Here is a 23,955-nt window from a genome sequence, read left to right as displayed (position 1 = left end):
CCAAATTGTACCAATTTTGGTACCAAAATAATCGAATTGTGAAAAAATTATTTAGTCGCCCATCATATATTTCTAAGTTTTACCTACATACGAAATTTCAGGCCTCTATCTCGATGTGCACAGAAAGTACCAAATGGTACTAATATTGGTACCAAAATGTACGAATTGTAAAAATATCATAGACACCCATCATATTTATCCTAGTAGTGCCTGCATGCCAAATTTCAGACCTCCAGCTCCATCTGCCTTGAATGCAGCAAATGGTTCGAATTTTGGTACCAAAATATTCGAATTGTGAAAAAAAAAATATTTAGTCGCCCATCATATATTTCAAAGTTTTCCCTAAATGCGAAATTTCAGGCCTCTATCTCCATCTGCAAAGAAAGTACCAAATGGTACCAATATAGGTACCAAAATATATTGGTACTAAAATATTCGAAAAAATTATTTAGTCGCCCACCATATATTTCTAAGTTTTATCTACGTGCGAAATTTCAGGCCTCTATCTCCATCTGCACAGAAAGTACCTAATGGCACCAATATTGGTACCAAAATGTACGTATTGTAAAAAAATCATAGCCACCCATCATATATATCCTAGTAGTACCTGTATGCCAAATTTCAGACCTCCAGCTCCATCTGCCTTGAATGCAGCAAATGGTTCGAATTTTGGTACCAAAATATTCGAATTGTGAAAAAAAAAATATTTAGTCGCCCATCATATATTTCAAAGTTTTCCCTAAATGCGAAATTTCAGGCCTCTATCTCCATCTGCAAAGAAAGTACCAAATGGTACCAATATAGGTACCAAAATGTACGAATTGTAAAAAAAAAATCATAGCCACCCATCACATTTATCCTAGTAGTACCTGCATGCCAAATTTCACATCTCCAACTCCATCTGCCTTGAATGCAGCAAATGGTTCGAATTTTGGTACCAAAATATTCGAATTGTGAAAAAAATATTTAGTCGCCCACTATATATTTCTAAGTTTTACCTACGTGCGAAATTTCAGACCTCTATCTCGATTTGCGCAGAAAGTACAAATATTGGTACCAAAATGTACGAATTGTAAAACAAATCATAGACACCCATCATATATATCCTAGTTGTAGCTGCATGCCAAATTTCAGATCTCCAACTCCATCTGCCTTGAATGCAGCAAATGGTTCGAATTTTAGTACCAAAATGTACGAAGTTTGAACAGATAATTTAGTAACCCATCATTTATTTCCTAGTTGTACCTACATGCCAAGTTTCAGACCTCTAGCTCTATCTGTAAAATAAAGTGCCAAATGGTACCAAATGCGGTACTGACCTACGTCTTTTTTCCCATTACCAGTGCTATTTTTATCAGTTTTTCTTTTCACCCTCATCCCTTTGCAGCAGATGTCTTTTAAATTGTCTTAAATTTCAAAATTCTACATTTATCCAATCCCTCCTGTACAAAGTTCACCTATTTTGTACTATTTTCAGTACCTAAATGTAAAAATTTTCAAAATGTCTTGTAGTCACCCAATTAAGGTTGCCATAGTATAACTAAGTTTCAAATTTCACAGCTCAAGTTCAATTTACAAAGAAAGTACCAAAAAGTACCAATTGCGGTACTAAAAGTACTATCTCCCCCACTTCTGGTACGATTTTCCAAATTTTTTTATAAAATCTTATTTATGCGAGACGCTCTTTAATTTGAGCCCAGGATCATAATTCTAGCCCTTTCCGTTCGCGCTGGGCAAAAATGTACCATTTCGTACTTTTATGTACTTTTTAATACCTAAAGGCACTAATATCACCAAATCCAGCCTTATCCCGTGCCTATGACCCAAGACCAACATTCGTGCAAAAAATGATTCTAGCTTTAGCCGTTTGGGCTGGGCGATGATCAGTCAGTCAGTCAATCAGTCAGTCAGTCAATCAGTCAGTCAGTCAGTCAATCAGTCAGTCAGTCAGTCAGTCAGTCTGTCAGTCAGTCAATCAGGCAGTCAATCAGTCAGTCAATCAGTCAGTCAATCAGTCAGTCAATCAGTCAGTCAATCAGTCAGTCAATCAGTCAGTAAATCAGCCAGTCAATCAGCCAGTCAATCAGTCAGTCAATCAGTCAGTCAATCAGTCAGTCAATCAGTCAGTCAATCAGTCAGTCAATCAGTCAGTCGATCAGTCAGTCAATCAGTCAGTCATTCAGTCAGTCAATCAGCCAGTCAAACAGTCTGTCAATGCCTGTTTTTGACAAAAGAGTTGCGCATTTTAAGACTTCAAGACAAAAATATTGAGAAATTCGTCCATATGGTCCAACGTGTAATATATTCGGCTAGAATAATGAGGGGTTTAGAACAAACTGCAATGCCTGATCAGACTGACTAGTCAGTCAGTCAGTCAATCAGTCAGTCAATCAGCCAGTCAATTAGTCAGTCAATCAGTCAGTCAATCAGTCAGTCAATCAGTCAGTCAGTCAGTCAGTCAATCAGTCAGTCAAACAGTCTGTCAATGCCTGTTTTTGACAAAAGAGTTGCGCATTTTAAGACTTCAAGACAAAAAAATTGAGAAATTCGTCCATATGGTCCAATGTGTAATATATTCGGCTAGAATAATGAGGGGTTTAGAACAAACTGCAATGCCTGATGTCTTATCATTATTTATTCCAAAATGTTCACTGGGTTATGCGCTAATGCCATAATACACATACCCTACAGCTTCACACATGTGGAATCAGAAAAAAAGAACAACGACGTATAATACAATTACCATGCTGAGAACTTAACACAAGAAAAATAGAACTTTTGGCATTTGACACCCAATCCAAAAATGAGGAGGAGTAGAAATGCTGTCGTGCTTACACAAATGAAAAATGCCTCTTAAGAAGCTCCATTCATAAACACACACACACACATACACTCAAACAACAGCCTCCATATGACACTCATGGAGAACAACAAAACAAATGAAAATGCAGAAAATTGTGGGATACTTGTACAAACATATCCACTAACACACACACTCAAACTCACTCACACATACATACATATCAAGGCAATTGCTGTAGAACGAAAAAAGAAATTGTCAAGCCTTCCGGTAAACAGTAAAGGAACGTCATAGGAATACTTTATGTTTAGGCCCAAGAAGACGAAGACAAACTCCAAGAATTTCGAGTTGGATTGTGGGCCTGTCGATGCCATTGTCGCTTGATTTCACTGCTGACACTGGCGACTAGGGCGGTGGGGCTTCAATGTAACCCAGTCCTTTAGCTTCGGCTGTGGGCTTGTGGTGTATGTTCGAGAATGATTACGTTTTTCAACAGCCCCTGATGTGCTTCAGCGCACATTCGCTGACAACAACAAAGTTGAAATCACGTATGATAAAATGTCGAGAAAAAAAAACAAGAAATTTATAAATGATGTACGAAAAAGAAATTTCTTCTTCATTTTAGACAAGAAGCCCTGAAGGATGTTGGCATTTACATAGACAGTAGGGATATCTATGGAAGTAAAGCCTTCTTTAGAATGCTGTCTTTTGTTTGCCTCTCAAAATCTAAGAAAAAAGTGTTTTTTTTTCCCAACATATGTTCATGTGTCGAACAAACTAATGGAAGGATCTAAATGAAAGGACATAAAATAAATAGATGCATGAATGAATTGTTGTATGAAACATTAAATTTTCTGTGTTGAAAATAATGAACATTTAAAGGATAATATTATTCTATTGCCAAACTGGTTAAGGATTGTATTTGGAAAGAAAATTTGGTGTAAATGTATTAAATATTTGAAAAAATATATTTTTTAATAAAAAAAAAGTAAAAGCGTGCTAAGTTCGGCCGGGCCGAATCTTGGGAACCCACCACCATGGATTCTGCTACAAATTTATAGAAAAAAATTTAGTTGAAGGGCATGATTTTATTCTACATACCAAACTTCTGTCAAACCAGCAAAAATTAAAGCTTCTAGGAACCGAACAAGGACGAAGCTTTTACTGAAAGAATAAAAGAAGGAGGTCAGTATAGCTTTTGGTGTCATAGCGGGACCCATAGGACTTCGAGCTCACTTGTGCAAAATCGGTGCGGCAAGTGATGGCTTGTGGGAAGGTGATGAGACGTTGGAGCATTTCCTATGCCATTGTCCGGCTTTCGCAGCTAACAGACACCGGTACTTAGGTAGGGACACCATCGAACGAAACTCTTTTATTTAATTTATAAAATTTTCATTTTGCTAGGAAATTTTGTCAAAATTTCATTTTAAGAGACATTTTGTAAAAATCTCATGTCAACAAAATTTTCGAAAGAAATCAAATCTAGACAAAACAAAATTTGGCAAATGAAATGAAATGTGAAAATTTTTTTTGGAAATGAAATTTTTACAAAATTTTTATTGAAAATAAAATTTTACATAACCTCATGTGTATAGAAAATTTTGTCAAAAGTTAATTTTTTACAGGATTTTTTTTTTAATACCTACCACCGAAGGATGGGGGAGGGTGGTCGTAAAAATCTAAGACGATCTAGCCATGTTCGTCCGTCTGCCCTTTTGTCTGTTGAAATTACGCAACAGTCTTTTAAAATAGAGATATTGAGCTGAAACTTTGCACAGATTCTTATTTTGTTCGTAGGCAGGTTAAGTTCGAAGATGGGCTATATCGGACTTTATCTTGATATAGCCCCCATATAGACCGATCCGCCAATTTAGGGTCTTAGGCCCATAAAAGCCACATTTATTATCCGATTTCGCTGAAATTTGGGACAGTCAGTTGTATTATGCCCTCCGACATCCTTCTTCATTTTGGTCCCGATCGGTCCATGTTTAGATATAGCTGCCATATAAACAAATCTCTAGATTTAAGGTCTTGGGCCCATAAAAGGCGCATTTATTGTCCAATTGTGCCAAAATTTGGGAAAGTTAGTTGTATTAAACCCTTCGATATCGTTCTTTAATTTGGCCCAGATCGATTCAGATTTCCATATAGCTGCCATATAGACCGATCACCCGATTTAGGATCTTCGGCCCATAAAAGGTGTATTTATTGTCCGATTTCGCCGAAATTTGGGACAGTGAGTTGTGCTAGGCCCTTCGACATCGTTCTTTAGTTTGGCTCAGATCGGTTCAGATTTGGATATAGCTGCCATATAGACCGAGCTCTCGATTTAAGGTTTTCGGCCCAAAAAAGCCGCATTTATTGTCCTATGTCGCGGAAATTTGGGTCAGTGAGTTGTGTTAGACCCTTCGACATCGTTCTTCATTTTGGTCCAGATCGGTTCGGATTTGGATATAGCTGCCATATAGACCGACCTCTCGATTTAAGGTTTTGGGCCTATAAAAGGCGTATTTATTGTCCGATGTCACCGAAATTTGGGACAGTGGGTTGTGTTAGGTCATTTAACATCTGTCTGCAATTTGACCCAGATCGGTTCAGATTTGGATATAGCTGCCATATAGACCGATCTCTCGATTTAAGGTTTTGGGCCCGTAAAAGACGCATTTATTGTCTGATGTCGCCACAGTTTGGAACAGTGAGTAGGGTTAGGCCCTATGACACCCCTCTTCAATTTGGACGAGATCGGTCCAGATCTGGATATAGCTTCCATATAAACCGGTCTCTTGATTTAAGGTTTTCGGCCCAAAAAAAGGCGCATTTATTGTCCGATGTCGCCGAAATTTGGATCAGTGAGTTGTGTTAGGCCATTTAACATCTGTCTGCAATTTGGCCCAGATCGGTCCAGATTTGGATATAAAGGGTGATTTTTTTGAGGTTAGGATTTTCATGCATTAGTATTTGACAGATCACGTGGGATTTCAGACATGGTGTCAAAGAGAAAGATGCTCAGTATGCTTTGACATTTCATCATGAATAGACTTACTAACGAGCAACGCTTGCAAATCATTGAATTTTATTACCAAAATCAGTGTTCGGTTCGAAATGTGTTCATTCACCGTAACGTTGCGTCCAACAGCATCTTTGAAAAAATACGGTCCAATGATTCCACCAGCGTACAAACCACACCAAACAGTGCATTTTTCGGGATGCATGGGCAGTTCTTGAACGGCTTCTGGTTGCTCTTCACTCCAAATGCGGCAATTTTGCTTATTTACGTAGCCATTCAACCAGAAATGAGCCTCATCGCTGAACAAAATTTGTCAAAATTTGAACACATTTCGAACCGAACACTGATTTTGGTAATAAAATTCAATGATTTGCAAGCGTTGCTCGTTAGTAAGTCTATTCATGATGAAATGTCAAAGCATACTGAGCATCTTTCTCTTTGACACCATGTCTCAAATCCCACGTGATCTGTCAAATACTAATGCATGAAAATCCTAACCTCAAAAAAATCACCCTTTAGCTGCCATATAGACCGGTCTCTTGATTTAAGGTTTTGAGCCCTTAAAAGGCGCACATATAGTCCGATTTCACCGAAATTAGGGACAGTGAAAGTTCGGCCCGGTCGACCTTAACCCCTTTTGACTTTATTTTCAATAGAAAATTTTGTCATATCTTTTCTAGAAGAAATTCGGTCAAAATCTTATCTCTAAGGATTTTTTTTTTCAAAATATCATTTTCTTAGAAAATTTTGTCAGATTTCATTTCCATCGAAAATTTTGTCTAAATTTAATTTCTAACGAGAATTTAGTTGAAAATTTTAATCAAAGGAAATAAGTCGTTCTGGCTTCTACATTTGGGAATCAACGGCGTTCAGTCTTCTCTATGGATTTCCAAGAAATCCAGTATAAAAATGAAACTAAAATTGATTTTAAATTTACAGCCATCTAAGATGATATGAAAGCAAAAAGGGTGTTGGGTGTAAGGGAAGACAACAAGACCAAATGATGTTCAGCAGGATAACAATAAAAATAAACAGCTGTCATTCGATGACAGTTCAGTTAAGGCCAAACGATATTTGCAGACAGTCAAACTAATGATTTTTTCCCACTGACTGCCAACCAATGCCGCCAAAATGACAACCACATTCCTGGCCACCATAAACCACCACCAGCTAGGCAGCCAGCAGCAATAGAGCAGTCAGCAACAATTGTTATTGCCACCCGGACTACAAGATGATGGCGATAAATGGCAATGGCAAAAGAATGAAAGGAAATTTAAATTGTATTTAACCTCTTAAGATGGAGTAGGGCTAATAAATCCTTTTTGCCTTTTGCCAAAGGAAGAGTGAAAGGCTTCTTGGCGGTGTCTAATGCATACAGGTGATGTCCCCTATGAATTGCCTTTCACCACACATGCATGCATCTATGTGTTGTGCCAAAGTCATTGCGGATCGTTTTTCGCATTCCGTTGTATGACATTAGTTTTCTGTCGTCAACCCGGTTGGCTTTGGCGACAAAGTCATGATGTTACTCCTATAAGGTACTTCTAGGGGGAATTGGTGGTAGGTGGTGTTTGGAATATGTCATGGACACATGTACCTACCAGCGACAGAGATCATATATCTTATTTAAAAAGTGGTGTGACTAAAGTAAGATGCAGTCTTAAGTGCTGTAAAGCAGAGGCGCCAACAAAACCTCGTTTGTAACGCTACAATTAATCATCTAGAAAGGCAGCTGCATATATGGTTATGCAGGTCTTTTTCAACCAGAAAAACTTTTCCTTTAAGCGAGAAAAAAACATGAGAGGACAATAGTTTTTTGTTTTCTCCGCAAGTATGTGAAACTACGCCCCTGAATTCGCACATTATATATTAAAAAAAAGAATCCAAAATTGAAATTCTCCATTCGAACCAATAGCGCACAAGCTTTTCGATACATTTGCAACTATGAACTCCAACCACACCATTCCACAACATGCTGAACATACAACCCAGCATTTGGCTTGATGCCTTATTACTGTGTCTCGAATGCTAGGAAAACTTATGTTTTCCAAATCTATGATTGCTGAGATGGATAAAAAGTGAAGAAAACAGAGAGATGGCGAGAGGGAGACGGATGGGGATGGGGAACAATACAAATTACTTTAACGACAGTGCACAAATGCAATTTTCTCCCTACAAGTCACATCATTCACACACTCACATGTGATGGTGAAGTTACTATTGCACCAAGAGAAATATTCCCATAAAACTAATGCCCTTTGTGAAAAATAATGCCCAGGTTATAATGTGTCTTTCAACATAGCCAGGACTTGTACAAATGTCTTGAAATGTAAAGGATACTACATGCCAAGAATATCTATAATGCTTTATATGTCTTTGATTCAAATGAAGGGGGTTATTGTTGGTGGTCTTTCACCATGGAAAAGACTGAGAGAGATGGGGAATTTAAAGGCATCACTGCTACCTATAGAAGATATTTATGGTGATGGCTTTGCCAATGCCATATGTTGACAGTGCAAGTTAGGCAACGTTCTTTTTTAATGTCATAGTAATCGATTGTTACTTACAATAGTAGCAGCCTTATGCGTCCGCTGTTTTCTAACAGAGGATTACTTTGAGCGACGGAGGCAAGTAGTTTACAGGAAACTTCTCACATATCAATGAGTGCAGTCCGTTTCAAATTTAAGCTCAATGATAAGGGGCTTCGTTTTTATAACCGAATCGGAACGTCGTGTCGCAGTGTGACACCTCCTTGGGGAGAAGTTTTTACATGGCATAGTACCTCACAAATGCCGCCAGCATAAGGAGAGGAAAACCAACGCTGAAAAATGTTTTCTGATGGTATCGCCACGATTCGAACTCAAGCGTTCAGCGTCATAGGCGGATATGCTAAACTCTACGCTACGGTAGCCTTTGAACGCTGCATATATGGCAGCTATATTCATATGTGAACCTATTTCTATGAAATTCACCATTAATGTCGATAGTTATAAGAAAATCCCTCCTGCCAAATTGCGAGAGAATCGGTTAACAAATTACCACATTATTGGAATATTGGTCCAAATCGGACGAACATATATATGGGAGGTAGACCTAAATCTGAAGTGGTTTCGAGCACACTTCTCAGATAATGTGGCAGATATATATATATAAGGCAGGGTAATATATATATATATATATATATATAAGGCAGGTATATCTAAATCTGAACCGATTTTCATGAAACTCAACTCGAATGTCGAGAGTCAAGAGAAAATTCTTCCTGCATACGAGAGAATCGCTTAACAAATGACCATTTTATTGCAATATTACTGCAAATCGGACGAACATATGTTTGGCAACTATATCTAAATCTGAACCGATTTCGAGCAAACTTCTTTGGCAGTCGTTGAGGAAAGCGTTGTACAAAGTTTTCGCAAGATGGGTCAATAAATACGCTTGCAGTGGCTATGGGAGTGAAAATCGGGCGATGGATATACATGAGAGCTATATCTAAATCTGAACCGATTTCTATGAAATTAACCACTAACGTCGAAAGTCATAAGACCATTGACCATTTAATTCGAATATATTTCTCAAAATCGGATGAACATATATATGGGAGCTATATCTAATTCTGAACCGATTTGGAGCAAACTTCTCAGATAATGTGATAGTCGTCGAGAAAAGAGTTGTACAAAATTTTGGAAAAATTGCTCAAAAAATTAGCTTGCAGTGGCCCTAGAACTGAAAATCGGGGCATACATACATATGAGAGCTATATCTAAATCTGAACCGATTTTCATGAAATTCAACTTTAATATCGAGAGTCAAGAGAAAATCCTTCCTGCAAAATTACAAGAAAATCGGTTAACAAATGACCATCTTATTGCAATATTACTGCAAATCGGACGAACATATATATGGGAGCTATATCTAAATCTGAACCGATTTCTATGAAAATCGCCAGTAATGTCGAGTGTCAAGAGAAAATCCTTCCTGACAAATTTCAAGAGAATCGGTTAACAAATGACAATTTTATTGCATTTTTGCTGCAAATCGGACGAACATATATATGGAAGCTATACCTAAATCTGAACCAATTTCGAGCAAACTTACTGTGTTAGTAGTTGAGGAAGCGTCGTGCAAAGTTTTGTGAAGATTGGTCAATAAATGCGCTTGCTGTGACTCTAGAAATTAAAATCGGGCGATACATATATATGAGAGCTATATCTGAATCTGAACCGATTCCTATGAAATTCACCAGTAATGTCCAGAGTCATAAGAAAATCCTTCCTGCCAAAATTCAAAAGAACCGGTTAACAAATGATCATTTTATTGCAATATTACTGCAAATCGGACAAACATATATATGGGAGCTATATCTAAATCTGAACCGATTTGGAGCAAAATTCTCAGATACTGTGGCAGTCTTCGAGGAAAGCCTTGTGCAAAATTTTGGCGAGATGGATCAATAAATTCGCTTGCTGTGACTCTAGAAATTAAAATCGGGCAATACATATATATTACAGCTATATCTAAATCTGAACCGATTCCTATGAAATTCACCAGTAATGTTCAGAGTTATAAGAAAATCCTTCCTGCCAAATTTCAAGAGAATCGGTTAGCAAATAATCATTTTTAACCATTATTACAGCAAATTGGACGAACATATATAGGGGAGCTATAATCAAATCTGAACCGATTTTTTCAATTTCATTAGGCTTCGTCTCTAAGCCGATAAACATGCCTGTAAGAAATTTTAAGACGATCGGATGAAAACTGCCACCTGTACTTTGTACACAAATGACATGGACAGACAGACAGACACAGAGACGGACATAGCTAAATCGATTCAGAAAGTGATTCTGAGTCGATCGGTATACTTATCAATGGGTCTATCTCTCTTCCTTCTGGGTGTTTCACAAACAAATTCACTAAGTTATAATACCCTTTACGACAGTAGTGTGTAGGGTATAAATAAATGACTTATCATAAGTTCTTTTGTTTAAACCCAGAATAACTTCTGCCATGAGGTGAATGGAAAAAATTCCCTTAGCAAGAAAATTTTAATGAAATTTCTCAAAACACCAACAATATTAACAAAATTTTCCATGGTACACAAATTTTAAAATAAGTTCCTATAGAAAAGAAATTTCGACAAAATTTCCTATAGAATTGAAATTTTGACAAAATTTCCTATAGAAATGAAATTTTGACAAAATTTCCTATAGAAATGAAATTTTGACAAAATTTCCTATAGAAATGAAATTTTGACAAAATTTCCTATAGAAATGAAATTTTGACAAAATTTCCTACAGAAATGAAATTTTGACAAAATTTCCTATAGAAATGAAATTTTAACAAAATTTCCTATAGAAATGAAATTTTGACAAAATTTCCTATAGAAATGAAATTTTGACAAAATTTCCTATAGAAATGAAATTTTGACAAAATTTCCTATAGAAATGAAATTTTGACAAAATTTCCTATAGAAATGAAATTTTGACAAAATTTCCTATAGAAATGAAATTTTGACAAAATTTCCAATAGAAATGAAATTTTGACAAAATTTCCTATAGAAATGAAATTTTGACAAAATTTCCCATAGAAATGAAATTTTGACAAAATTTCCCATAGAAATGAAATTTTGGTAAAATTTCCCATAGCAATTAAATTTTGACAAAATTTCCTATAGAAATGAAATTTTGACAAATTTTCCTATAGAAATGGAATTTTGACAAAATTTCCTATAGAAAAGAAATTTTGTCAAAATTTCCTATAGAAATGAAATTTTGACAAAATTTCCTAAAGAAATGAAATTTTGACAAAATTTCCTATAGAAATGAAATTTTGACAAAATTTCCTATAAAAATGAAATTTTGACCAACTTTCCTATAGAAATGAAATTTTGACAAAATTTCCTATAGAAATGAAATTTTGACAAAATTCCACATAGAAATGAAATTTTGACAAAATTTCCTATAGAAATGAAATTTTGACAAAATTTCCTATAGAAATGAAATTTTGACAAAATTCCCCATAGAAATGAAATTTTGACAAAATTTCCTATAGAAATGAAATTTTGACAAAATTTCCTATAGAAATGAAATTTTGACAAAATTTCCTATAGAAATGAAATTTTGACAAAATTTCCTATAAAATGAAATTTTGACAAAATTTCCTATAGAAATGAAATTTTGACAAAATTTCCTATAGAAATGAAATTTTGACAAAATTTCCCATAGAAATGAAATTTTGACAAAATTTCCCATAGAAATGAAATTTTGACAAAATTTCCCATAGAAATTAAATTTTGACAAAATTTCCTATAGAAATGAAATTTTGACAAATTTTCCTATAGAAATGGAATTTTGACAAAATTTCCTATAGAAAAGAAATTTCGACAAAATTTCCTATAGAATTGAAATTTTGACAAAATTTCCTATAGAAATGAAATTTTGACAAAATTTCCTATAGAAATGAAATGTTGACAATATTAATCTGCCCCATACAGATATTAATCTGCCCATGCCACTATAGACATACATCTAAGCCAGTAATCGGCTTGTTGTGCGCTCTAAAAACTGAAAAGTAACCTTGAAAAAGAAAATCTTAGCCAGGAAATCAGTTTTTCTTACAAAATCCTAAATTGTATTTAATACCACTCCACTAAGTTAGTTCGTGGTCGGGTATAGTGTTCCCACCTAAGTATCGGTGTCTGTTGGCCGCGAAAACCGGGCAATAACATAGGAAATGCTCCAACGTCTCATCATCTTCCCCACATGCCCTACACATGCAATCACTTGCCGCACCGATTTTGCAGAAGTGAGCTCGTAGTCGTATGTGTCCCGTTATGACACAAAAAGCTATACTGACCTCCTTCTTACTTCCCTTCAGTAATAGCCTCGTTCTTTCACGATCTGTATCGCCCCATATGATTTTTGTCATCCTACCGATTGTTTTGCTGTTCCTGAGTGTTACACGCCCACGCCCTTAAATCGGACTGCGTCGATCCGAAAGGCTTTAGGGTAACCAAGTTTATCGACGGCAGTTCCCTGGCCTTCACTGCCAAATCGTCTGCCCTTCCATTCCCCCTTACTCCGGTATGGCCCGGACCCAAACGATGTGGTAAGGCAGTCTAAAGCAGATCTGCGTCTCTGGGTTATCAATGTAGACCCCCAGGCCCACTCTGCACTCTAGCTTTGATTCATCCGTGTAACATGATCTTCCAGATGACAATACTAGGGTTCCGTCAATCCAAGACTGTGCCGCTGGCACCAGTGCCTTAAGGTTTATCTCAGGTATCCGATCGGAAACCTCTTACCTTCCTTCCAGTTTTCCTTTCGTCGCCTCGATTATACCGCGAAGCTTTGAACTGAGCTGTTCCTTAATCCTTAATCCATTCTCCCATCGCCTTAAGTCTCATAGGCGCCGTGGCTGCCTCACAATTAATCTGTATGTCAATGGGCCGGATAGCTAGAATAGTCTCCAGTGCCATAGTGTGCGTGGTCCTCATTGCACCGCCTATGCCAGACAACATGTTCTCTGGACCTGTTGTATGGTCCTTATGTTGCACTTTTTCTCCAAAGCGGTTTACCAAACCACTGAGGCATAAGTAAGTATTGGTCAAATCAGGCTTTTGTAGACCCAGTGGACTATCCTTGGATTCAGGCCCCATTTCGTGCCTAAGGCCCGCCTTCATAGTGCCCAACATCTGTGAGCCTTCTTAGTACGCTCCTGAATGTAGCACTTCCAATTAAGTTTCCTATCCAAGATCACTCCTGATCTGACCTTGTCGAAATTGTTTTATTGAAGAAACGTGGCGCGTTAAATTGGCCCACTTTCGTCTTCCTCGTGAACAGGCATATTTCTGTCTTCTCTGGGTTAACATTGAGACCTCCGGGTCTAGCCCAGTCCTAGGCCATATGCAATACCTTTTCGGCCCTTCTGTATAGCTGGTTTGGATCTTTACTCCTAAGGAGTATTATAACATCGACTGCATAGCAGAGGTATTCAAATCCCTCCTCAGCCAATGGCTCCATATGGCGTACCCTGTTACTTTTTCTCCCTTGTATGTATGTCATGGGACCCGCAATTTATCCACCTGTTCCTTAGCATATGGTTTATCCAGTCTCTAAGGACATGGTTCACCCGGTACTGATGTAAGGATTGTATCAATGTGTCGGTTCGCACGTTGTTAAACGCCCCCTCGACGTCAATGCAAATCGCCAATGTGTACGTATTGGCATCGAAGGATTCGTCTATTTTATGCACAACTTCGTGCAGGGCAGTCTCCACCGACCTTACTTTAACAAAGGCATGCTGTTTGTATTTAAGCAGTTCGCTGGATGTCCTACTCTTTATCATGGTATACACAATGCGTTCCATGGTTTTGAGTAGAAGGGACGTAAGACTTATAGGCCTTTGGTGTCACATAACTTGCCTTGTCGGTCTTTGGTATAAACACCACCCTTGCCTACTGCCAGACTTTCGGAGTATATGCAAGTCCTAGGCACGCTTTGAAAATATTGGCCAGATAGTCGGCTTCCTTTTGTAGTAACGCCGGAAATATTCCATCTGGTCTGGGTGACTTAAATGGTTTGAAGCTCCTCATGGCTAACTTGACCATAAATTCCGTTATCATAAACCTTCGATCAACCAAGATTGCGGTGTTCTAGGATGGGGGCTTAAACGCCTATCCCTCAATCAAGTATGTATATGTCTTCGCCGGATATCGCCTCGGAACCATCCCGTGCAGTCCATTAATCATAGGTGACCTCATAGAGGTATCTTCGCAAGATCACCGAGTTCTCAGAAGAACTGCCTCTCAAAAAAGAGAGCCTGCGTTCCTGCATATCCTGACTTGAAAAAAGAAAGTGCTCCAAAGTTTCCTCCCCATGTTCAACTAGATAACTCCCCTCCGGCCACCTTTTCCCGGGAAGTATTTCTTAGGAGGCGGACTAGACTTAGTGGAGGGATGAATACACGCTAGTTATCCATAACGAGATGTTGCTGTAGTGGCGCGAACGAGCGATTTGGTGCTGCGCATGACGTGGCGTTTGCCCATTGTTGGTTCCCGTAGCTGTTGTGGTTGTATTCGGTCATCCGTGAGTGTGGCCGCGGTGATTGTGAGTTCCATGTTGATGCAGATATGTGTGGGGTAGCCCGTGAGGGCTGCCGTGTCCTGTTTGTGGTTGTGTATATCGTCCTGTTGTATGTTTGATGCATACTTTTGTATGCTGGCTTGAGGTCGGCTTAGGGCGATTCTTCTCATCCAGTTGACCAGTCCGGAACTGTTTGGGGTTTAACTGGTAGTAGTCTTTAAAGGCTACGTAGACTGACCGGAGACTTTAATCTGGTACCACGGGTGTCAGGAGCCCCTGAAATTTCGGTTTCAGCCTGACAATGGTGAGGCCCCAGTAGGGAGCAACGTGATGGCTGTGGTTTGTACCCAAATCGCGGGTAGAGCATAAGCTCGGCATGGAGTTGCGTTTTCAACCGGGTGCCGTGACCCATAGATCGGAAGGAGTTTTAGGTAGTGCTCCGCTCCTAACCAAGGAGGTGAACACGTCCAAATACGTGGGATCAAATTGGTACTCATGTGTGGATTACCACATGTGGGGCCGTTGGTAGATGCATTGTATTCACCCTTGGGCCTCGCAGGTTTGGGCCGTGATGGCAGGCATCTGCGTTAAACCATGACATTCGTGTCCACATAAATCCTGAGTTTTGAGGGTGGTAATTCCTTTACCTGGATTGCTGCTCCTCATCCTCATCGAGGACCCATGCGTGCCACCATGCGGCCTATGGCACAGTGTTCGGTTATGACCTCTGTTTAGGTACTCTTCGACTTCTTATCGAACGCCAGAAACTCCCTCGTCCTCCTCCGGTCTATGAAAGGCTAGAGCACCGTAGCGGTCGGGCAACTATCCGTTGAGTCTCATCTTGCCACCAACGCTGCTCTGGTCATCTTATATACTATGTTCAGTAGCTCGACAAATGGCACATAATGAAGACCGGTGACTGTTTCGCCCGTCACAGACGAATCCCTCTTGGCGCATTAGTCGGTCCCCTCTTTTCCTGGAATATCTTCATGTCCGGGAACCCATATCAGCAGCACAACGTGGACTCAGAACCTATCCAGGGACTTCAAACAATCTGCCACACACCTCGACCCCAAGGCCCTGAGCGCCGCCATACTGTCCACATAAATCCTGAGTTTTAGGGCGGTAATTCCTTTAGCGGGATTGCTCCTCCTCATCCTCATCGAGGACCCATACATGCCACCATGCGGCCTATGGCACAGTGTTCGGTTATGACCTCTGTTTAGGTACTCATCGACCTCTTACCATCCACTGAGTCTCAACCATCCGCTGAGTCCCATCTTGCCTCCAATGATGCTCTAGTCATCTCCTGTACCATGTTCAGCGACTCGACAAATGGCGCGAAGGCAAGTCCAGTGACTTTTTTGCCCGGCGCAGAAGATTCCCTCTTGGTGCATTAGTTGGTCCCCTCTTTTCCTGAAATATCTTCATGTCCTGGAACCCATGTCAGCGGCACAACGTGGGCTCAGAACCTATCCAAGGACTTCAAACAATCTGCCACACACCTCGACCCAAAGACCTTGAGAGCAGCCATACTATCCACATAAATTCTGAGTTTTGAGGGCGGTAATTCCTTTACCTGGATTGCTCCTCCTCATCCTCATCGAATACCCATGCGTGCCACCATGCGGCCTATGGCACAGTGTTCGGTTATGACCTCTGTTTAGGTACTCATCGAACGTCAGCAACTCCCTCGTCCTCCTCCGATCGATGACAGGCTAGAGTACCTTAGAGGTCCTGCAACCATCCGCTGAGTCTCATCTTGCAGCGACGCTGCTCTGGTCATCTCATGTACTATGTTTAGTAGCTCGACAAATGGCACGTAGGCAAGTCCAGTGACTGTTATGCCCCTTCTTTTCCTAGAATCCCTTCATGTACGGGAATATCTTCATGTCTGGGGAACCCATATCAGCAACACAACGTGGACTCAGAACCTATCCAAGGACTTCAAAGAATCTGCCACACACCTCGACCCCAAGGCCTTGAGAGCAGCCATACTGTCCACATAAATCCTACATTTTGAGGGCGGTAATTCCTTTAGCGGGATTGCTCCTCCTCATCCTCATCGAGGACCCATGCGTGCCACCGTGCGGCCTATGACACAGTGGCCGCCAAAGTCTACTCCTTCTGTAGGAGAGACGTCTTTACTTCCTGTACCACCTCGTGAAGGGCTGTCTTCACTGACCTGCCTTTAATAGCACGTAGGCATGACCGTTGACTTTTTCGCCCGCCGCAGACGAACGCCTCTTGGCGCATTAGTCGGCCCCCTCTTTGTCTGGAATCCCTTAATATCCGGGAACTCATGTCAGTTTCACAACGTGGACTCCGAGCCTATCCAGAGACTCCAAACAATCTGCCTCACACCTCGACCCTGAACCCGAGGCCTTCAGCGAACCATACTGTCCACATAAATTCTGAGTTTTGAGGGCGGTAATTCCCTTACTCTTGCTGTTATTGACACAGTAGTAGACCCCTAGGCCAGTCCCTGACTCCATTTTGGAGCTATTAGTAAATTTCACCATCTTATCTTGCTCAAGCTCAGCATTTGCCCTCGATTCGTCTCTCCTTTAGAACTAAAGATTTTTCAAAATTTCCTATAGAACTGAAATTTTACCAAAATTTGAAATTCAGAAATTTTCCCAAAATTTTTTATAATAATAAAAATTTTACTACAAGATTTTCTATGAAAATGAATTTTTTCTTTATTGGTTTATTTTTGTTGGCTTGTTAAACGCAATGAGCCTGCATTCCTTAAATTTTTATTTGTTTAAATGCCTTAACAGAAACAAATATTCAAGTATATTTTCTTTATATCTTGCTGAAGCAATAAAGCCTCAAGGAAAATATTGTCTGCTAACAAAGGCTCGAACAACAGAGTCAAGGAACAAGAGACGCACACACTCATGGTCACACAAAGTGCATGGGCCCACACGAAATGTCCTTATGTGCTTGAATTATACAGCTCGAAAGAAAAGGAGAGGGAGGAGCGTGGGATAGTTTGCAATTGGGGTATGTGTACTTAACGTACAGCTTCTTTGAATATGAAATTTTTTTTTCGTATGCAAAAAGGACTGTCCTTTTTTAAGCCAATCCCTTACCATGCATTCATTCTCTCTGCTGTGCTAGGATATGTCTTGGCTTAAAGGATGCTATTCTTGCGCTTCGTTGATTTTCTGGCATGGTCGCTTCTTTTTTGGCCTTCTCTCTCTCTTCATCAGTCTATGTGTGCCCATTTTAACTGCTAATTCAAAAGAAGAAGGCAATTTATCATAGGAAAATATTTGACAATAAAGACAAGTAAAGATAATGATGTTATATAAACTCATACTTATGGACTTGTGCCATAAGCCCTGGCACGAATTTCATATGACATACGTGAGTGTGTGTGTGTGTGTGTGTGTAAGTGTGTGTTGTTTGCAAACGATGGCCAAATGCAATGATGTTGTTAGAGGATGTTTGTTAGTGACAAACACATACGCACTCACTCACATCCCTTGCCATGATGGAAGATGGCAAGAAGCTTATTTTACGCTTCAAATACCATATGTAAGCAGCAACCATTCAAGACCGACCATGATGTATCTGTGTGTGTTGCTCTGAATGGGTCTGGCTGCTGCCATAATGCAATCTGGACGGAAGTGCAGCAGGGAATATAAATAATAATGATGCCAGCCCAACACTGTGTTGAGAAGTTGAGGAACTGTTTGGGTGTGATACTTGCCTCTCCCCAAAAAGGACATCTCTAATGAGAATAACCAAACTCTCGTACAAAGAATGTAACTCACAAACTGAATGATACCAAAATAACCTTTCTAGAGATTTTATATGATTTTACTAAACCTCTGAATGTTGCCAAATCATAATGATGCATAACCATCTTGAAAGTCTAGAAGGGGAGGAAATAGGACATGAAAGTAACAAAATGGAGGGATTCATAAAAGCAAGGGCCTTTTTCTAAAAATATTTGTCAAAATTTCCTACAGTAAAATAAGATCGAATTAAAAAATTCAATAAAAAAAACACAATTTCACAAAACTAAAAAATTAGGTTGGGTTAAGTTCACTCGGAGGCAAGTTTGGCCCATTGTGGTACCCTAGAAAGAACCTGTGGGTCCTCGGACAAGAGTTTATACAGGAATAATAGAAGAACATGAGGAATGAAGAACCCAACCGGGGGTGGAGAACGTTCATCCCCACGCAAGTACGGATGTACCTACGCCGGAGCCTATGGCACTACCCGTCAGAACCAGTGTTCCGGCAAAAAAACCTCAGGAGACCTACCATAGGTACGTCAGCAAGTTCACTCAGATCCCAGAAGACACGGCTCCCCAGAAAGGAGAGTATACGTCCCTGCAGATCCGAACATTAGCACAGCAAGTGCTCGTTAGTCTCGTCCTCATCCCATCGAGGGCCCATGCGCGCCGCCATGCGGCCTATGGCACGATGCCCGGTTATGGTACTCATCGACCTCTTATCGAACGCCAGCAATTCCCTCGTCCTCCTCTGATTGATGACAGGCTAAAGCGCCTTTGCAGTCCGGCAACCATCCACCGAGTCACATTTTGCCACCGACGCTGCTCTGGCCATTTCATCTGCCATGTTCAATAGCTCGACAAATGGCATTTAGGCAAGACCGGTGACGCCACACATCTTGACCCCCACCTTGAGCGCCGCCATGCTGTCCACATAAATTCTTAGCTTTGAGGGCTGTAAATCTCTTACCAAAATTTCTCTTGGGACGACTGTAATGACACACTCGTCCGGAAATCTCAGAGACATACCGATATTGAGTGCGTCAGAGTACATACCCAATCCAGTCCCTTACTCTATCTTAGAGCCATCGGTGTAGATAGAGGTCTCATTCTCCTTAAGTTCACCATTTGCTCTCGATTCATCCCAGACTGCAGACTCAGACATGAATACAGCAAGTGTTCGATAGTTTCCGCCTCAGCCTCATCGAGGACCCATGGACGCCGCCTTGCCACCTTTAGCACGATGCTTGGTTATGACCCCTGTTAAGGTACACATCGACCTCTTATCGAATGCCAGCAACTCACTCGTCCTCCTCTGATCGATGACAGGCTAGAGCGCCTTTGCAGTCCGGCAACCATCCACGGAGTCACATCTTGCCGCCGACGCCGCCCTGGCCATTCCCTCTACTGTGTTCAGTACCTCGGCAAATGGCACAAGACCGGTGACTGGCCCGCCCGGCTCAGGCGAACCCCTCCTGGCGCACTCGTCCGCCCTCACATTTTCTGGAACCCCTGATATTCAGGAACCCATGTCAGCGTCACATCGCGTCACCGGAGCCTATCCAGGGACTCCAAACAATCCGCCTAACATCTCGACCTCATCTTCCTCGACCCCAATCCCTTGAGCGCCCCCATACTGCACAGACCTCTGCCTGAAAGTTCGGCCACTCGTCCGACAGTCTTAGAGACATATTGATATTGAGTGCGTCAGAATAGATCCCCAATACAGTCCTGACTCCATCTTGGAGCCATCGGTGTAGATCGAGGTCTCATTCTCTTGCATCCCTCCCAGGAAACCGCGAATACCCTCACCCCAGTCTGCACTGGGGCCGGGTAGTCGGAGATCCTCCTCAGTCTACTATCCCGAACCAGTCCCTGACTCCATTTTGGAGCCATCGGTGTAGATCGAGGTCTCATTCTCTTCCATTCATCCCTCCCAGGAAAATGAATAGCGAATGTTCTCACCCCAGTCCGCAATGGTGCCATGTAGTCTGAGATCCTCATTAGTCTACCATGCGCATCCATAGCACCCAGAATCGAAATGTGGCCGCAATCATACTCCTTCAGTATGCCGAGCTCCCTCAGCCTAGACACGACCTAGGCGGCGCAGTTCCGAATATAGGCCTCAATGGGCTGCAGATCCAGCATCGCTTTCAGGCGGATCTTAGTGCCCCTGCGACGCCGACGCTGGCCAATCTCTCGATCTTCTCGAACTCCCTCCTACATGTCCTCTTCTCCATGACCTTCCACCATACCAGTGTTCCATAGGACAGCATTGGTCTCACCGTGGGGGGTAACCCCCAATAAATAATCTTGGGGGTTCCCCCCACTTCCTACCGCACATCCTCCTGCAGGAGTAAAAAGCGCACAGTGCCTTACGGCTTCTTTCCTCGGTATTCCTCTTCCCGGACAGTTTCGAATCGAGGACTATGCCAAGGTATTTCGCCTTCTTCGAAAGCCGCAGGATGACCCTGCCCAAGGGTGGGAGTCTGACCTCCAGTCTCTTACATCTACGCGTGAAGAGCGCCAGCTCCGCCTTCCTTAGGTTAGGTTGTAGACACATTTCTGGTAGCCCAACGCAAAAATCTTCTCAGGGACCCTTCCATGATCTCGCTCATCGTCGACAGAAACCTGCCTCGGAACGGCAGCACGACGTCGTCCGCATGAGGTCCGAGGTCCAACAGGATTTCATTAATCACGAGGTTGCATAGAATCGGCGATAACACCCCACCTTTAGGGCGTTCCTCTGGTCACCCGCAGACAGCCGCAGGGTGATCCCGTTCAAGAATAGAAGTCTGAATTCCGGTCTCTTATATCTACGTTTGAAGAACACCAACTCCGTCCACCGTTATTTGGTCCTCAACCCATTTCAGGGACCTTTCGATGATCTCGCTGATCGTCGACAGAGACCTGCCTCGGATCAGCAGCACGACGTCGTCCTCATAAACCATTATCCTCGTGCCATCTCCACCGAGATCCAACAGGATTTCATTAATCACAAGTTTCCATAGAATCGGCGAGAACACCCCTCCTTTGGGGCGTTCCTCTGGTCACCCGCCTTCTGACCACACTATCTCTCAGGTTCGCATTAATAATCCTGCTATAAAGCATATTATTGGTCCACTGGAGATTATGGGGCGAATCCTCGTGCGGTCCAGTGCGGCGCCTATCGATCTCAACTCCACATTATTTAAGGCCCCCTCAACATCCTAAAAGGTCGCCAAAGTCTACTCCTTCTGTAAGAGAGACGTCATGACTTTCTGTACCACCTAGCGAAGAGCCGTCTCTACCAACCTGCCTTTGAGGTATGCGTTTTATGCCCCATTAAAGTTTTTCGGCATCAGTCTCCCTCTCACCTTCAGGTCAATCAGTCTTTTCAGTGTTTTCAGCAAAAACGAGGACAGACTTATAGGCCTATAATCCTTCGTTGTACTATGGTTTATTCTTTCCGCCTTGGGGATAAAGACCAGCTTGATTTCCCTCCATGACCTTGGTATGTAGGGTCATGCCAGGTTCGCTCGGAAAATCCGCTCAAGGCAGGGCAGGGTGATTTCAAGAGACTTCCGCAGCAGTGGCGGGATAATTCCGTAAGATCCGGCCAACTTAATTGGCCGGAAAGTACAGACTGCCCACACTATCTTATTCCCGTCAACGATGTCCCTGATGAGGTCGTCCTTGTTTTTGTTGTTGTTGTAGCCACGTTTGCATGTGGAGGTGGCGATCCTCGTCAAGCTTTTATAGGCGAGCAACCACGTTCCGGTCTATAGGACCGATCGCCGTGGGAACATGATGGTCATTGGTTATTTAAAGGGGCGAATAACTCGCCTTGTCGTATCGAGCATCATAGGCGCTCAGTATTTAAGCCACAGCCGGTGCCACTTGGCCTCACACAGAGACTCTCCACTCAATACCGTGATTGTCTGCCACTGCAGTTGCAGCTACTCCGTATAGAGCATTCCACTATTCGCAATCTGTGGACGCGCCCGGTAGCTCAATAAAAACAAAATTTGGCAAAATTCTAAAATGAAATTTTGTCCAAATTTCCGAAAGAAATTAAATGTTGACAAAATTTCCTACCAAAGGAACTTTTAACAAAATTTTCCAAAGAAATTAAATTTTGCCACAAAAAAGGAATTTTGCAACAAAATGGCTATTCTGCCTACAAAAAGGAATTTTTCGCATGTCCAAATGGACATGGGAAATTTTTTCAAAATTTTTTTTCTAAGAGTTTGAGTTTTTAACAAAATTTCCCTAAAATTGAATTTTGAATACATTTGCCATGTAATGAAAAATTTGTCAAAATTTCCTTTCCTAGACAAGAAATTTAAAATGAATTTCCCATACAACGGTAACATTGCTAAAATTTCTTATCGAACGGAAATTTAAACAAAATTATCCAAAGAAAATAAATTTTGAAAAAATTTTCTATGGAACGGAACAACAAATTTTCCTACAAAACAAATTTTTTTAATTCAAAATATTTTCAAAGGCCCTTCATGTGGAAACCCTTTCGAAGTACATCTCCCTTTGTGGTAGCTTGAATAAAAAAATTGCATAAAGGACATATTGGCTTAACAAGCCATAAAATTAGCCCACACTGATTAAACACCCACACAATATCTTGAAAATACATTAAAAATCCATTTGATTTAATCTTACGCAATAAGTATGACAATGTAATTTCTAATAATTTAAACTGAGTTTTGAGTACATAGAACTTAGAGTATAAAGCAAATGAAAAATATGAAACAAAAAAATCAATAATTACAAAATAAAAGACAAGATAACTGCTGCTACTCCATGCCCTACAAATACTGCCATATAAACCAAATGGCAAAAACGGCAGCCAGTACCAAATCCATGGGCAGTGAGAATTTACCACGCTGTGATTCTTCAATGCGGGCATTTTCAAATATTTTGCGGGCACTGCGTATCCATTGGGTTACCGAAATGGCTTCAGGTGCCGCGAACTCATATTCTTCCTTGATGGAATTATCACGGGAATTTTTGCCACTACCCCCGCTACTGCTGGTGGAGGACAGCGGTGATGATCTGTCTATGGAGCCAGCTCCAGAGGCAGCTTTTAAGAGCAGCGATACACTTTTGGAAGAATTCAGTTTCAATTCTATGCTACGCCAACTGTAGTGATTGCGATAGGCCAAACGGCGTTTACGTATCTCTACACAGACCAAGAATTGATCGAATAGAAACACCTTGGCTTTGAACTTTTTGCGAGAACGGCAACTGTAGGCTTCAAATTCGGTGGAACGACGAAATGCGCCAAAGAGATGAGGTGTAAGCTGAGAATGAT

General features: G+C 41.0%; 1 protein-coding gene across 2 annotated transcripts in view; it reads right to left on the bottom strand.

The window, feature by feature from the left end:
• Positions 1 to 23,292: 23,292 nt before the first annotated feature.
• LOC106086972 (kalirin) overlaps positions 23,293 to 23,955 on the bottom strand; it is a 49,564-nt gene continuing 48,901 nt past the window's right edge. For both annotated transcript variants that reach the window (XM_059370555.1, XM_059370556.1), the window contains one exon: positions 23,293 to 23,944. In XM_059370555.1, the coding sequence (XP_059226538.1) occupies positions 23,450 to 23,944 (495 nt within the window). In that variant the 3' untranslated portion in view covers positions 23,293 to 23,449. The remainder of the gene's footprint in view (positions 23,945 to 23,955) is intronic.

The sequence above is a fragment of the Stomoxys calcitrans genome, chromosome 5, assembly GCF_963082655.1.
Source record: "Stomoxys calcitrans chromosome 5, idStoCalc2.1, whole genome shotgun sequence".
Lineage (NCBI taxonomy): Eukaryota > Metazoa > Arthropoda > Insecta > Diptera > Muscidae > Stomoxys > Stomoxys calcitrans.
Note: the sequence above shows the minus strand (reverse complement) of the source record. Positions and strands in the feature narration are given on the sequence as shown.